Raw genomic sequence first — 15,000 nt, forward strand, 5'->3', positions numbered from 1 at the left:
CAATACATACATACATACATACATACATACATACATACATACATACATACATACATACATACATACATACATACATACATACATACATACATCCTTAGAGAATGCCAGGACGGGCCCAGCTGCACTGACCATGACCTAAGAGTCTGTTCCCCAGATGCTGTGGAGTAGGTTCGGTGTTGGAGCGACAAGCTATGATGATGATGTTCTAAATTACAAACAAAATGACGGCCATCTCACCATAACAACTAGACATACAATGAAATTCGTGCATTCAAAAAAAAAAACTTACTTAAAAACACTAAAACACCAGTCTACAAACTCAAAGATCTTCAAATATTCATTTGCACCACGCGCTATCAAAGACTGGAACGCTCTTCCCGAATTACGTGTGAACACAACTGATTTAGAATAATTCAAACGAAGGTTATTCAAATTCTTCAACCTATACACCAACAATGGCTGTCACATTCAACATGTCTCTCCGACCTCGAATACAAATACTCAGAATCGACTTCGAGTAACATTCAGATTCTAGATTCATTTTTTACTAAACAGATGAAAAAGCAGCAATATTAATAATTATGATGATAATAATGATCTCACCAAAAGAGAGGTCCCCTTTTTTAGACCCTGTCTGTGTCAGATTATTAGCACAGGAGACAAAATTTTATTTTAGGAATAACTCCATTCACAATTAAAGTGTGTATATAATCAATTTATAAGAGGTCTCAAATTAACAGTAACGTTTAACATGTACGCGAGACATGAACCATGTTGGGTGCTCTTATATTTTTTTTTGTCGACAGAGGCAGGGACGTTATGGGAGAAAAACTCATTCTACACATAATGGCGGCACGTCCGATCTCTCTCTCTCTCTCTCTCTCTCTCTCTCTCTCTCTCTCTCTCTCTCTCTCTCTCTCTTTCTCTCAGCCAGGCGGTGGATGTACAATCAGTTCGATACCGGGTTTATCAACCTAACACTGCAATATTTTTATTTTCTGTTTTCATCGTCATTTCTCCTTACTCTTTATTTCCCACGGGGTAATGTAAATGTTGATGCTAAGCTCGAAGAAAGAAATAACATTGTGAAAGTGAATGTAACATTCAATTTGATTTACAAAAACAGATAAAATGGACGTTTCGGGTTTCTCCTTTATCAACAACACAGGATGAATGAAAACCTACAAACGAATGAGATAATGCGGTATTGTTTTATTCATCTTAACAACACCACTACCACAATATCTCATTCGTCTGTAGTTTTATTGATAAAGGGGAAACAAGAAACGTCCATTTATCTGTTTTCATACATTAAATTGAAGTGAACATTCAATTTCACATTGTTATCTATTTCCCACCAGGCATTACCTGGGACTCGATCACGGGACGTAGACGATTGTAGGCTATGATTGTCCTACTTCAAGTCCACAAATCAACACAAAAAGTAAAAAGCCTTCTCCAAAGACTAGTGTATTATCCAAAGGGAAGCCAGCAATTGCTTTTGTCCGTTTCAGGCTATAGAAACCTGGATTAACTCAGGCTCCATGAGCCAAATAGCGCTAAAGACTGCTTTCATCTTTGTTTTCAGGTTGGTAATTATGGACTAGGAGGACATTACAATGTCCACGGAGACTATACAAATCAACCAGTAAGAGACTCTCTTCAATGAATACCCTTTTAATAGCCCTGTCTTACACACAACCTTGCAAACTCACAGACACACAGATCTACACACACACACACACACACACACGCATAAACACACACACAGAGACACACACACACACACACACACATATATATATATATATATATATATATATATATATATATATATAAAGACGCAAGCTGCAGAGAGAACAGTTTCTACACAATGCAGCTTGGCATATGATCCTAAAACCAAAAGGAGATTGTGGATGGTGGGAGTAACTATCTGGAAAAGTATGGGAATTAACGAAAAAGAATTATGGCAGTTTAGACACCCTTCACAGATAACAACTCTGTCGAGTCATATCTGTGATATAGCCAGACAGGATTACTAAGCAAGATCCCAACGAACGTTGCGAGGTTCGCCCTGTCAGTGAAAGAATTTAATAACAGATGGAAACTTCTTGATCACAATCTCCTAAGACCCAGACAGCAAGGAAGGAATACGACGGACGAACACCACCGTCTCTTTTCTACCAACAACACTAAATGCCCACCTGCAGACATACCATCGTCTGCACCCATCAGCACCGGGAAATTGAAATTGAAGATGTCACGTGATCTGCTCGCTCTCGAAACGTTGGCACAAGACAAGGATGCAGGGACAAATGTAAGGAAAGGAATCAAACACGCAGAGGACATGCACATTTACGGCAAGCGTCCTTTGACGTCGCGTAACCAAGAACATCACCATCCTGCCATGGAGAAGATTTCAACATTTTGACGTAACCTTAGATCATTACTTTATAATATATAATAAGTGAGTGACTCCATTTATGTTATATTAGCTCTAACCAACGTTGTCGAGCAATCTCGTGCCTAATAGTACCCACCAACACTCATATATATATAGACTCGATGTCTAATTTCCTTTTGTTTCGTTTTGTGTCCCGGTGCATATTTCTACTAACTAATCAGAGGTCTCGTGGGACGTTTTTCTCGCCGTTTCTGTGTGTGGAATCCAGGAGAAGACAAAGAAACTTGTTTACATCGAGATATTTCTCACAAAACGTAAGTTTCCCGTTCTTTGTTATGGGTTGCAAAGTGTGGAAGGAAGTTGCTATTTAAGCTATTTATACGTCTTTATTAAGAAGTACCGGCTCAACCACTGCAATGTTATTTTAGGATCGTTTGATTGTGGTTAGATCGTCTGGCAGTGTTCGGGCTTCATTTTAGCCCCATTAGGGGGGGGGTGGTGGCCGGTTTGACCAAAGAATATTTAAACGATTCTGGTGAAACCGGCCGGGTTGATTAAGTTGTTTATTATTCTTCTAGATGTCTATAATATTATTTGTTGCAATGCTTTCCTTGTATTTCTGTTGACCGGTCTATGTTTATCACGATTATTATTATTATAAAATCATATTATGTTCATCATTGTAAAGAAAACTTTACATTATTAGACTAGCCAGTCTATGAAAATGAAGTTCAAATATCTAAATAAAGTTCATTTTTTCATTTTGTTACAGGCACCAAGATGCAAGATCAAAGTATTCTCAAGCGAGTGTGGGTGCTGCACTTGATGCCATCCGCACCAAAAACTTTCCGTCCGCCAGGCCGCTGCGACCTACTCTGTCCCGAGATCAACACTGATGGACAAGATGGCAGGAAAATAGCCTGTATCTCATACAGTGTTGGATGCCGAGGAGAAAAAACTAGTTAAGTGGATGGTGGCCTGTGCCAGGGCAGGTGAAGGAAAGGACAGGGAGCAGCTGTGCCTGGAGGTGCAGAGAATACTAAATGCTGAAGGCAGAGAGACCCCTTCACCGACAACAAGCCAGGATACTACTGGTGCAAGGCATTTATGAAGCGACACAAGGAGGAGGTGCGGGAGAGGAAAGCCATGTCCATTGGGTGGTTCCACACCATGCGGACATCACTAATGTCAAATGGCATTGAGATTACCAAGGTCCCCCCCCCCCAACAACGTCTTCAATTGCAACGAGACTGGTCGGACGTTGAGATGGATATCGGTGCGTTGTGTGGTATGAATGACAAAGATGAAAGTTTATGTGATTTTTGTGGAAGTGATCGGGACCTGGATGGATGGATTGGGTGCAAGTGTGGGAGGTGGTACCACAGAGGATGTACTGGCAGAGAGAGAGAGAAAGAGAGAGAGAGAGAGAGAGAGAGAGAGAGAGAGAGAGAGAGAAGATACTGGGGGTGAGTGAGGAGGAGATCAGTGTTTTCAGGTTTGTGTGTAAATTGTGTAAGTGACATGTTATTCTATTGCGTTATGATTATGTACCCTATTAATTGTTTTGAATAAATTAATTTTGACCTTCTCTGTTGAAAATGAACATAAACGGGTTTATTTATCTATCTAGACGTCTAGATCTAGTCTAGCTACTTATGAAAATATATGGCAGTCGTCTTGGGGGAAGGAAACATTCTGTCAATTTATGGAAAGAGTCCTTCAAAGTCCTTGGAATGCTGGAATCGAACCCTAAACTGACCAATGACCCGGCAGATATTTTACCAACTAAGCCTATGGATCTGTTTTAACCGTTTATCAACTGAAAACTATTTAAAAAACAAAAGGAAACAGTGTTTTTCAACATCCTTGAAGGGTGGCCGGTTTGCCCAAGATGGGTGGCCGGTTGGACCTTAAAGTTCCATAAGTGGCCGGTAGTACCAAAATGTCACCGATAACATTTTGCGTGGAGAATATGGATAAGACTGCTTAGGGTGCAAAATCGGCTGATTCACCTGAAACCGGCCACTTGAGCTTTACATTTTACTACATCACTATACAGCATTGGACATATTTCTGGCCAGCAGTCTTCCATTCTCTGAGAGGACCACAGATAAGACTTGTGTGGCCGATAAGCCTGAATCTACTCATATATATATATGATAGAATAAAATATGCTGTTTATAACAAACATGGTTTATTAATTTCCCTTGTTTGACAGGTTGGCGTGTGCTTCCGATACAGTCGAAACAAAACTTATATTGTTCACGTTACATATTAATTCTATATGACATTAAATTATTTTAAAGCAATTAAATTACACATCTCTTTAAATAGTCAGAATTAATTCCTACCCTTGCTCACAGAGGAAATACCGCTAAATGTAATATTAAAATCTGGTCATAGAAGTCTTAGGCTCAGTCTTGATCCATAGTGACTATCAGACTATTGAATCCTATTTAGAGACTCGTCTATTTAGACTGACCATTCAGATTCATTTGCCAGATGTGCAACCTGTAGAGGCATAAATGTAGTATATTAGGTGATGATTGGTGTTAGCGGATCATAAACGTGGTTATATTACGTGGTTGAGAGTGTGCGTCAGGGAACTGCTTTTTCCTCTGTAATATATGAAGTGATATATCATTTGCCGTGAGACAAGAGTAACGAACCATTGTATAAATCTAATGTAGCAACTCGAAAGCTACACGTTGGATAAAGACAAAAAAATGTCACGAAGTTTTTTAAATCAAAATTGGCCCGGTAAATGATTAGGGAAGTCGGTATAATGGGGGAAAAACAAAAACAAACTTAAACAAACTTGCACTTATGATATGATGAGAAGACGAAGAAGAAGAAGAAGAAGAAGAAGAAGAAGAAGAAGAAGAAGAAGAAGAAGAAGAAGAAGAAGAAGAAGAAGAAGAAGAAGAAGAAGAAGAATAAGAAGAAGAAGAAGAAGAAGAAGAAGAAGAAGAAGAAGAAGAAGAAGAAGAAGAAGAAGAAGAAGAAGAAGAAGAAGAAGAAGATGAAGAAGAAGAAAAAAGAGAAGATGAAGTCGTAGTAATAGTAGTAGTAGTAGTAGTAGTAGTAGTAGTAGTAGTAGTAGTAGTAGTAGTAGTAGTAGTAGTAGTAGTAGGAGGAGTAATAATAATAATAATAATAATAATAATAATAATAGTAGTAGTAGCAGCAGCTGCTGCAGCAGCAGCAGCAGCAGTAGTAGTAGTAGTAGTAGTAGTAGTAGTAGTAGTAGTAGTAGTAGTAGTAGTAGTAGCAGCCGTAGTAGTAGTAGTAGTAGTAGTAGTAGTAGTAGTAGTAGTAGTAGTAGTAGTAGTAGTAGTAGTAGTAGTAGTTGTAGTAGAAGAAGAAGAAGAAGAAGAAGAAGAAGAAGAAGAAGAAGAAGAAGAAGAAGAAGAAGAAGAAGAAGAAGAAGAAGAAGAAGAAGAAGAAGAACGATTATTGTATTTTTATTATTTATTTCACTTGAGTATAGGATGATAATGGATTGTTTTTCGAAGGCAGGGGAAACAGAGTAGCAACGTTTATGTTGTATGTAAGTATGGATCTCTTTATTTTCATAAAAATGGTGTGGTATTTTTACGAGCACAGTTAGTAATGAGGTATCAATTTCAGCCCTGATAAGGAGGAAAGGTGCTGATCACACAACCACGTTATGAGGTTTACATAAGACATTCCTGGTTACAAGACATTTTCCCAACTTGGTTTTATTCAATTTACACTTTTGTAACTATCAGACATCTACCTTTTATAGCTATCAATACACATTACTGATGAATACAAATGAAAGTGAACATAAAACGCTTCAACATCTTTTTGATTGCAAAATTTATTGAAATAGCTTGTGTTTTTGCCAAAGAGGATTACATAAATTTAATGTAAACTGGTCAAAAGTAGAAATGCATCAATTTATTATATACATCGTTTCCACATAAATATGTACATGTGTTCAGCAAAATCAACAACTACAACACCACCAACAACAACAAAGACATACTGGATACATCATTCATCACATTCTAATGACGAGGATGAGCATAAGGAGAAATGAAACGACTATGGAATGATTTCGTGGTATCACTCTATCCAATGAAATGTAATTTCCCTCCAGTTTGCTAAGGTTGGAGCATGCCTATTTCCAGTCTTCCCTTTTTATATCATTTATTGATCGTTGGTGAGAGTAAATTTGCTGTTCCACCTCTCATATTTCCCTTTACTTGGGTCCAAATGAGCTCGATTGGATTGCGCTCACAGTGATATGGGTGGAAGTCGCGCAACCTCGTGTCAAAAAAACTCATTGATTAGACAGTCTGCTTTGAAAACTGTTTCTGGTTTGTATCTTTTTTAGTATAGCTGAGCCTTTGATAAATAGTCAGAATATGTAGGTTGTCTGATTGGAGCCATGAAATAATATCAGTTTGTATAGTTGCCGAAGTTGGAGCATTGGGGTGATCATGGGCCACAGAATTGTAGCGTTGTCCAATGCAAAACGGCTGAGTGCTTCGATGAAGGGCCAGTCTTCAAGCATTGACCCAAGAATGATAGTCTCTACCTCTAACGCCCAGATAGCATGAAATAAACAAATGATAGATATTATGGCCTCAAGAAGTACCGAACTGCACTAGATAAACAAAGTGGCTAAACCATGGTATTGAAAAATATGTTCACATTATAGTAGGGGGAATTAGGCTAAAACCGTGCAAATTCGGGTTGAAAGCATGAAAATTTGCATACAGTTTGCTAAGACCCATAGAAAAAACATCTGATATAGAACCACTCTGGCAATGAATCATAACGTATCGGTTTAAGGCCTTAGATTTTACCTATTACAGCTATATTAAACAAGGGAAATAACTGCGTAAAAGTATATATTTTCTTCATATTCATTGTATTAGGGAAAATTAGGCTAAAACCGTGTACATTGGGGTTGAAATCCTGAAAATTGGCATATAGGTAGCTATGATCCGTATAAATAACACCTGATATAGAACCACTCTGGCAAATTCTCAGAACAGTGCGTTTTTAGCACTTTTATTTTTTCCTATATAGCATTACTTATCCGAGGAAATAACCACGACAATAAAATGTGCGTTCTAAAACTTTAAATACACCGGTAACCATTTACGGTAGCTAACTGATGGTTATTTCGTGTTGTAACTAGTAGATAAAAGCGGGAGAGGAGGGAGAGGGAGTGAGCGAGAGAGAGAGAGAGAGAGAGAGAGAGAGAGAGAGAGAGAGAGAGAGATAATTTTACTCATTACTGTACAAACCTAACTAGAAGATAAAATAGGGAGAGGAGGGAGAGGGAGGAGAGGGAGTGAGCGGGAGAGACGGAGAGAGAGAGGAAGAGAGAGAGAGAGAGAGAGAGAGAGAGAGAATTTTACTCATTATTGTACTAACCTAACTAGAAGATAAAATAAGGAGAGGAGGGAGAGGAGGGAGAGGGGGGAGAGGGAGTGAGCAGGAGAGACGGAGAGAGAGAGGAAGAGAGAGAGAGAGAGAGAGAGAGAGATAGAGAATTTTACTCATTACTGTACTGACCTAACACCCCCCCACCTCCCCCCACCCCCACCCCCACCCCATACACACACACCCTTCATCTACACAAGTCCGTGCAAGGCAAAACGGGACCTTAAACACTTGCATCGGGTGCCAATACATTCTCTTTTACATGAACATTTGATGAGATTTTGGGACATTTTTGACAATTCTGGAAATAAGCTTCACAGTGGTTCATGTCGATCGTCGCATTTGTTGCAGGGTTCTCTTCTATAAAAGATATAATGTTAGCAAAAGCTCGACTTCTTTCAAGAACTGTGACATGATTATCATCAGCAGTGACATCTTTTAAAGCTTGTTTTTTTTTAAAGTATCGTGCATGACAAATTTTATGGTATAGGGCGGTAGTGTGCCTCCTGAGCGACTAAATCTCCTCCGGCCATAAATGACAACATATCAGAATCTTTTATAGATAACGCTATTTCACGAATATTTTCTTCCATATCTGTTGTCATTACAGAATTGAGCACTCCCGATGCTATGTTTTTACAAAAAAAAAGCACTTTTGTTTATTATAGCCAATCTCTAATTTTGAACGGTGTCTCATTATTCTCGTGGGTTGCGAAATATATTCATTCGGTGACTCCTCCAAGTCAAATGACGAAGTTTGGAATTCTTGTATGGCAATTCTTTTAGATTTCTTTAATATGTTCACATTACACGTAACCAAGTCATAATGACATATATTATATCAACCTCATATGAATAGAGACGTCGTAAAAGTATGCAAAAAAAAAAAGCTGTTAATCCAGACTGTAGATTAGAAAGAAATTTAAGAAAATTAACTTAATGTAATTAACTCACCCCTTATTAATGTATATCACACAAGTGAACAGGATAAAAACACGTCCGTTCTTTAATGTATCTTTGTGGAAGAGACCGTCTTTTTGTAAGTTGATGGTTTTATAAGATCATCGCGTCTTGTTCATTCCCATATGAGTCTTTGTTTTGAAGATAGGGTGGTGGGGTGTGTCTTCCAGATGTCCACACTTAATTTTACATTGTCCGGTATTGGCGGAGTTTGAGAGATGAAGATAGATTAGGGTTTGCTCTCATGCAGGTGTGAAATTTAGGTCTTCGCCGCTAGGCGAGTAATTGCGTATCCACTCGGCCACTTCGCCCCCTTCTTCCTCATCATCCATCGTGGCTTGTACTCTTGAGTACTTTGCCGGTCAGCTGTCTCCACAAATCACGATCCTCTGCGGTGCGCATGAAATCTGTGTTGCTTTTTAAGTCACATTTGGCCATTCTTAGGTTATTTTGATAAGTCATTCTTTGTCTTCCTCTACCTCTCTTTCCTTCGATCATCCCAGATGTTACCAACTTTTCTATTCCGTCTCTTCTCCACACATGCCCCATAAACCGTAACTGCCTCTTTCTGATAATATCGATCAGTATTCTTCACTTTCTCACTTTCTCCAACACTTCCTCGTTCGTACACCTGTCTGTCCATGATGCCCTCAACATTCTTCTATACACCCACATCTCAAATGCCTCTAACCTCCTCGTACATTCTTTGTCAAGCGTCCACGTTTCACAACTGTATAAAAGGGTACTTATAACATATGTTTCTACTACTTTCATTCTGGTCTTCAAGTTAAGGTTTCACACAACTGGTAGCATTTTATTGAACACGTTTTTTTCTATTGCTATTCTTTGTTTTATATCCTCTATGTCACGTGCGTCATGGGTGATGATAGTGCCTAAATATTTAAATTTCTTTACTTGTTTGATGGTCTCTCCTTTGCTTGACAAGTGGAAGGTCATGTTTTTGTCATTCTTTGAGACCACCATGCATTCGGTTTTCTTAACATTTAGTTTCAGGCCCATCTCTTCACTTTTGCACACCACTATATCTAAAATTTTTTGCACGTGTTCTGGAGAGTAGGCCATCAGAGTACCATCGTCTGCATATCTTATACTATTCATATTCTGCCCTCCAATGACGACGCCTTTCATATCTTCAATTTCTTTGAATATTATTTCACTATATATGTTAAAAAGGTCAAGTGATAAGACGCAACCTTGTCTTACTCCCTTCTCCATGTTAAAGAAGTCCGATGTTTCATTATCCAGTTTGACACACGCTGTTTGATTCCAATATAAGTTTTTCACAAGTCGAAAGTCTTTACTGTCTATACCAACCTTTTCTAGGATTTTGAATAGCGTATCGTGCTGTACTGAATCCAAAGCTTTGGAATAATCAATGAAGCATAGATAAAGTGATTTTTGGTTTTCGATTGACCGTTGCATTAATGTTTTCAATGTAAAGATTGCATTTACCGTACCCTTTTCTTTAACTAAACTAAACTGCTCGTCACTTATCTCTGTAGAGATCTTGCTCCTCATTCTTTTCATAAGTATTCTTAACATAATTTTTGTGGCCTGGCTCATTATGCTGATTGTTCTGTGTTGGTCACAGTCAATACTTCCTTGTTTTTTTTTTTGGGTATCGTAATGAATACCGATTGTCTTAAGACATTAGGCAATTCACCCAAATCGGATAAGACATTAAAGGCTTTTGTCAGAATGTCTTTTCCCAGAATGTCTATTCCCCTTCTTACTCCTGAATAAAGCATTTAAACACATGTCTAATAATTTTGGTTATTTTGAAAATTTCATACCGCCCGCTAGCGTCCCCTAATTACAAAGTTTGCCACACCGCCGCCTAATCTCCCAAAACTATAGCCACTTTGAAGACCATTGACCTTAACAAACAAGCATTCATTTGATGAAATGATCGACGCCTGGTCTGCTTTGAACATTGAAGGTAGTGCCAGATCAATAGGTAAGAAAGTGTGTGATGTCCAAAAAAATGGTTCCTATTTTATGGGAAGTTGAAAATCACTCTTCTAGAGGACTGAACACATACATTGTATAATTCATCTCCTGGTGAAAGAGAGAGTGATGACATTTCATTTTCTAGCCTAATTATATGCTGGTCTTCAATAAAAACCATCCATCCTCGCTCTTTTACATCCCGTAATCCTAATAATCTAATTGTAATCCTGCTTCTGATAATATTATTACAGTTTTGTCACCTTTATGTAACGTATTCATTATTGATACTCCGAAGGACTGGTTACATACAAACTTACAAGGATTTAGGAACCAAAAGAGTGGAGGGTTTGATTTCACGACTTTTCTTTCCTATTGAACGCGGGGAACCAGGGTAAAGTGATGCCCAAGCAGCAAGAATTAACCAGTAGATTTTTGACCAATCAAAACTCGGGATTTGTGACATACCCTTAACCGGCTCGGACAAAAATAGCAGGTTGTTTACAAACAGTAGAATGACATGAGTGGAAATCTCTCTGTTCTCTGTTGTTGGTTTTCGGCAGCTGGTGGTGTGATTGGTTCTCCCCAGATTCTATCAGACTATAAACATTTAAGGTTACACACAGTTTTCTGTGATGTTACGATTAATCATGCGTGTTGAACTATTAAACTGAGAATTAAACTTAAACGCATACGATGATCTGTTGTTTGTTTAGTTATGTACAAACGACTGTCCGAGTGGTGTGGCTATGTTCCCTCGCATCCGATGACTATTATCGTCTGTTATTGACGCCCAATAACTTTGTGCGAAAGCATTTTGTATTTGGATTTTTGGTGTGACACTCGCTTTCGGATCGGAAGATTCTGGGTTCGAGCCTCGCTCGGCGCATAGTTGAGTCCTTGGAAAAGACTCTTTACTCACATTCTCTCACCGTATTTAAGTGTAAAATGAGTACCTGGCCGTTTACAGCGTTGTCTCTGTCTGAAGAAAAATTGTAATATCGCCTAACAGGTGTCATGTCACGTCCTAATTGCTAAATGTTGCTGCTGGACAGGGACCCTTGTAAAGCGCTTTGAGCACATTTAGTGCATATTGCGCTATATAAAAGCTCTTTTTTTGGATCTGTAAAAGACAGCTAACAGAAATGGCATTGTGGATCGATGTTCTCAATAGAGTGACGGACCCTTTAGTTAAAGAAAACTGTAGACTGACTGGTGAGACCTATGTCCAAATATATTCGTAAAACTACGTTATGTCTCTCATTGAAACAAATCCGAAACAATTTTGATGCCAAGAATTGAGCTCATGTTATCATTGACTTCCTTGAACATCCCAATACAGACTACTACTACTTCTTCTTCTTCTTCTTCTTCTTCTTCTTCTTCTTCTTCTCATCCTCCTCCTCCTCCTCCTCCTCTTCCTCCTCCTCCTCTTCCTCTTCCTCCTTCAGTCATTTTAACCATTATTGTCTTCTTTATGTAAGTTACTAATGATAGAACTATCATAGTTTCAATTCCTCCTATTCCACAGCTGACGGATGTAGAGGCGGGTGGAGCGACAGTTTTTCCGGAAAAGAGACTGTTAGTCTACCCAAAAAAGGTGAGAGGACTAATATTGAAGAGCGTTGGAAAAGAAATGTAGGTTTTGTCTGATGTAGAGGTGATAGGTTGACAGTAAGCTGCTAGACGCTGAGTGTATAAAGTAATATTTAATAGTGAATACCAAGCTGTTAGGGGCTGGAAGTGTATTACTGGACTTGGGAGGGAGAGCAGGGCAGACCAGCTCGAAAAAGGAAGTAAATTCCTCTCAGTTAGCCTTCCCAAAATTCCATCTGCAGAGTGGGAGTGACTGCACCCAAGGGATTGTCATCCCAGCTGCGACAAGTACCAGCCTGTGCTATGCTGTGCTATGCGGCTATGCAGGAAGTCGCCAAGACTGTCCGCTTAATCTGTAACGGTTTCCCGTTTGCTCCCGTCGTCACAAGGGTGATACCAGGAGTATATTCCTTATGGCGGGTGCCCCTGAAGGGACCCTTGGTAGTAGGATCATACTAGGTGCAGCTCATTACAATCCGTCCATGAGTTAAGTTTTCTACCTAGCTCATTGCAGTCTCGTTAGCCCCACTCATAGTGGTGGTTATTAAAGTCTCTCAGATAGATGGAGGGAAGACTAACTACCGGAACCGGTAGTGTATTCCAAGTTGCTACCGGTGGTTTGTAGATGTTGTGCAAATACAGCCTTCCCACCTCCACGGATATTCTATTCACCTCGTTGCTGTCAGTAACGCGCTCTATGACCCTAACAATCGAAGGCTCTTTTGCGTCAACGCTAACACCTCCTTTAATCATTGAAATGTCCTCTCGCTTGCTCACCGTATAGTTTGGTATCTGAAATTGAGAAGACTGCGCACCCGAGTAATGATGGGTCTCCTGTAGTAGGAGAACGTCAACAATAATATGGACGGCCAGTAGCATTGATGAAAGGCCATTTTGAGGGACGATATTGAGGGACAATATGCTTGTTTGGTCGCTGATCCCGATATCGCATTTTCCAGGGAAACCTAATAAAAATAATAAATGTTGGGACGTTCGTTGATTTCTCTACCGCGCCGACGACCCTGGCGATATGATCGCGGCAGTGTTTGGCTAAGCAGCTGACCGCTTCGCAATTGAGCCTGAGAGTTAGACAGATAAATAATAATGTAGTAGGGTGGAGCCCGGGATGGCCGAAGCCGTTCGGTTACCGGGTTGAAACTCCATTTTGTCGCAAATCATGTTTAAAAATGAATTAAGTAGACAAATGGATGTGTTATTGAATTATTTATTTCTTGAATATCATTTTATTCGTCTAGTTTGTACGACATGTCGTGTGCACCTCGCTTCGCTTCCACTTTGGATTATATACAGACGCGTCTCAGTGTAATGAACAATGAAAATACCCAGACATATTGTGTATAATATAACGGTGATCATACACAGACGCATTTTTTCAAGAATACGAAAAAGTTAGTACTGCACATAAAAATATGAAAAGACATATGTAAAGTAAGTAAAATATCAATACAAGTAGAAAACCCAAACACAAGCAACAAATCAGTAGAGGGATAGTACCTAACTATAAATACATAATATACGTCATCATTTATGTGGATGGCGTGGCCGATTGGTTAAGACGTCTGTCTCTGAAGGCTTGAAATTGGATTCAAAAGTCTGATGTTAGGTCACCGAACAACGACGGCCATCTTCGATCTAAACAAAGAAAATCGGTTCTTTTTATTTGTCACGCTGGCTAGAAATTGTCATATGTCTTGTGATCAGAATGCGTAAAAGTCAAAACATGATCAGATTTATAATGTTTTTTTCACTCTGGATACGCTTTTATGCTCATCAGAGAATTATTTTATAAGGGCGTCCGCCATTGTTCCTATAGTTTAGAGCCAGTTACAAAGTTACCACGCGTCATTACGAGGGAAGTGACGTTACGACTGTTGAAGAGTATTGGCGCTGTGTGTTCGATTCCTTACTGCGCCACTTTTTTTTCTATTATGATTATCAGTGTTTTGTTGTTGTTTTAAAAAAATTCTTTCTACAGAATGTTGCAAATGATAAATGTCCCACCCCCTTCTTTCTTTTAAATCTCTCTCTCTCTCTCTCTCTCTCTCTCTCTCTCTCTCTCATTTGCTTTCTATAAAATATTGCAAATTGTAATAGCCAATTATGGGAGAAAAATATTTAAAAATTAATTGCTCTTTCTCATATTAAATATAGTTTATTACAACAATAAAAATAAATAACCAGGATTGGGGGCTGGGGAGTGGGGATTTAAATTTTGAACAGTCTATAGAATAAGTAGAAGACATTTTTATTTATATATTTATCATTCTTATATCCATCTATTTATCTATTTATTTACTTATATTGGTGTAAGCTGGGTTAGTGGGTTGTTCTCGTCGGCATAATGGTCTGGCTGTCTACCACGATATCAAGTTTTCAATAAAATCTATTATTATTACATTTGGAAATAAACAACACTTAATCACATAGCTACATGGATTAAAAACAAACAAGAAACACACACACACACACACAAACCCCAATCAAAAGAATGAAGCAAAATTTCTGCTTGAAATTGGTTGAAATTTTTCAATAAATAACAATTTGAAATTGAATGTAAACTTCAATTTAATGACGAAAACAGATAAAATGGACGTTTCATGTTTCTTAACAACGCCACTACCACATCA

At 38.7% G+C, this 15,000-nt stretch overlaps 1 protein-coding gene across 3 annotated transcripts in view; it reads left to right on the forward strand.

Annotated features, from left to right (window-relative positions):
* Positions 1–15,000, forward strand: part of LOC144973651 (prolyl 4-hydroxylase subunit alpha-1-like) — a 64,744-nt gene that overhangs the window by 46,679 nt on the left and 3,065 nt on the right. Inside the window, exons 11-13 of one of the 3 annotated variants that reach the window (XM_078916370.1) lie at positions 1,589–1,648; positions 5,895–5,954; positions 12,288–12,356. In XM_078916370.1, coding sequence (XP_078772496.1) covers positions 1,589–1,648; positions 5,895–5,954; positions 12,288–12,356 — 189 coding nt within the window. The remainder of the gene's footprint in view (positions 1–1,588; positions 1,649–5,894; positions 5,955–12,287; positions 12,357–15,000) is intronic. The other 2 variants (XM_078916371.1, XM_078916372.1) reach the window with 2 other exon arrangements.

Source organism: Berghia stephanieae, chromosome 5 (assembly GCF_034508935.2).
Source record: "Berghia stephanieae isolate SIO BIC M18660-M18661 chromosome 5, UCSD_Bste_1.3, whole genome shotgun sequence".
NCBI lineage: Eukaryota > Metazoa > Mollusca > Gastropoda > Nudibranchia > Aeolidiidae > Berghia > Berghia stephanieae.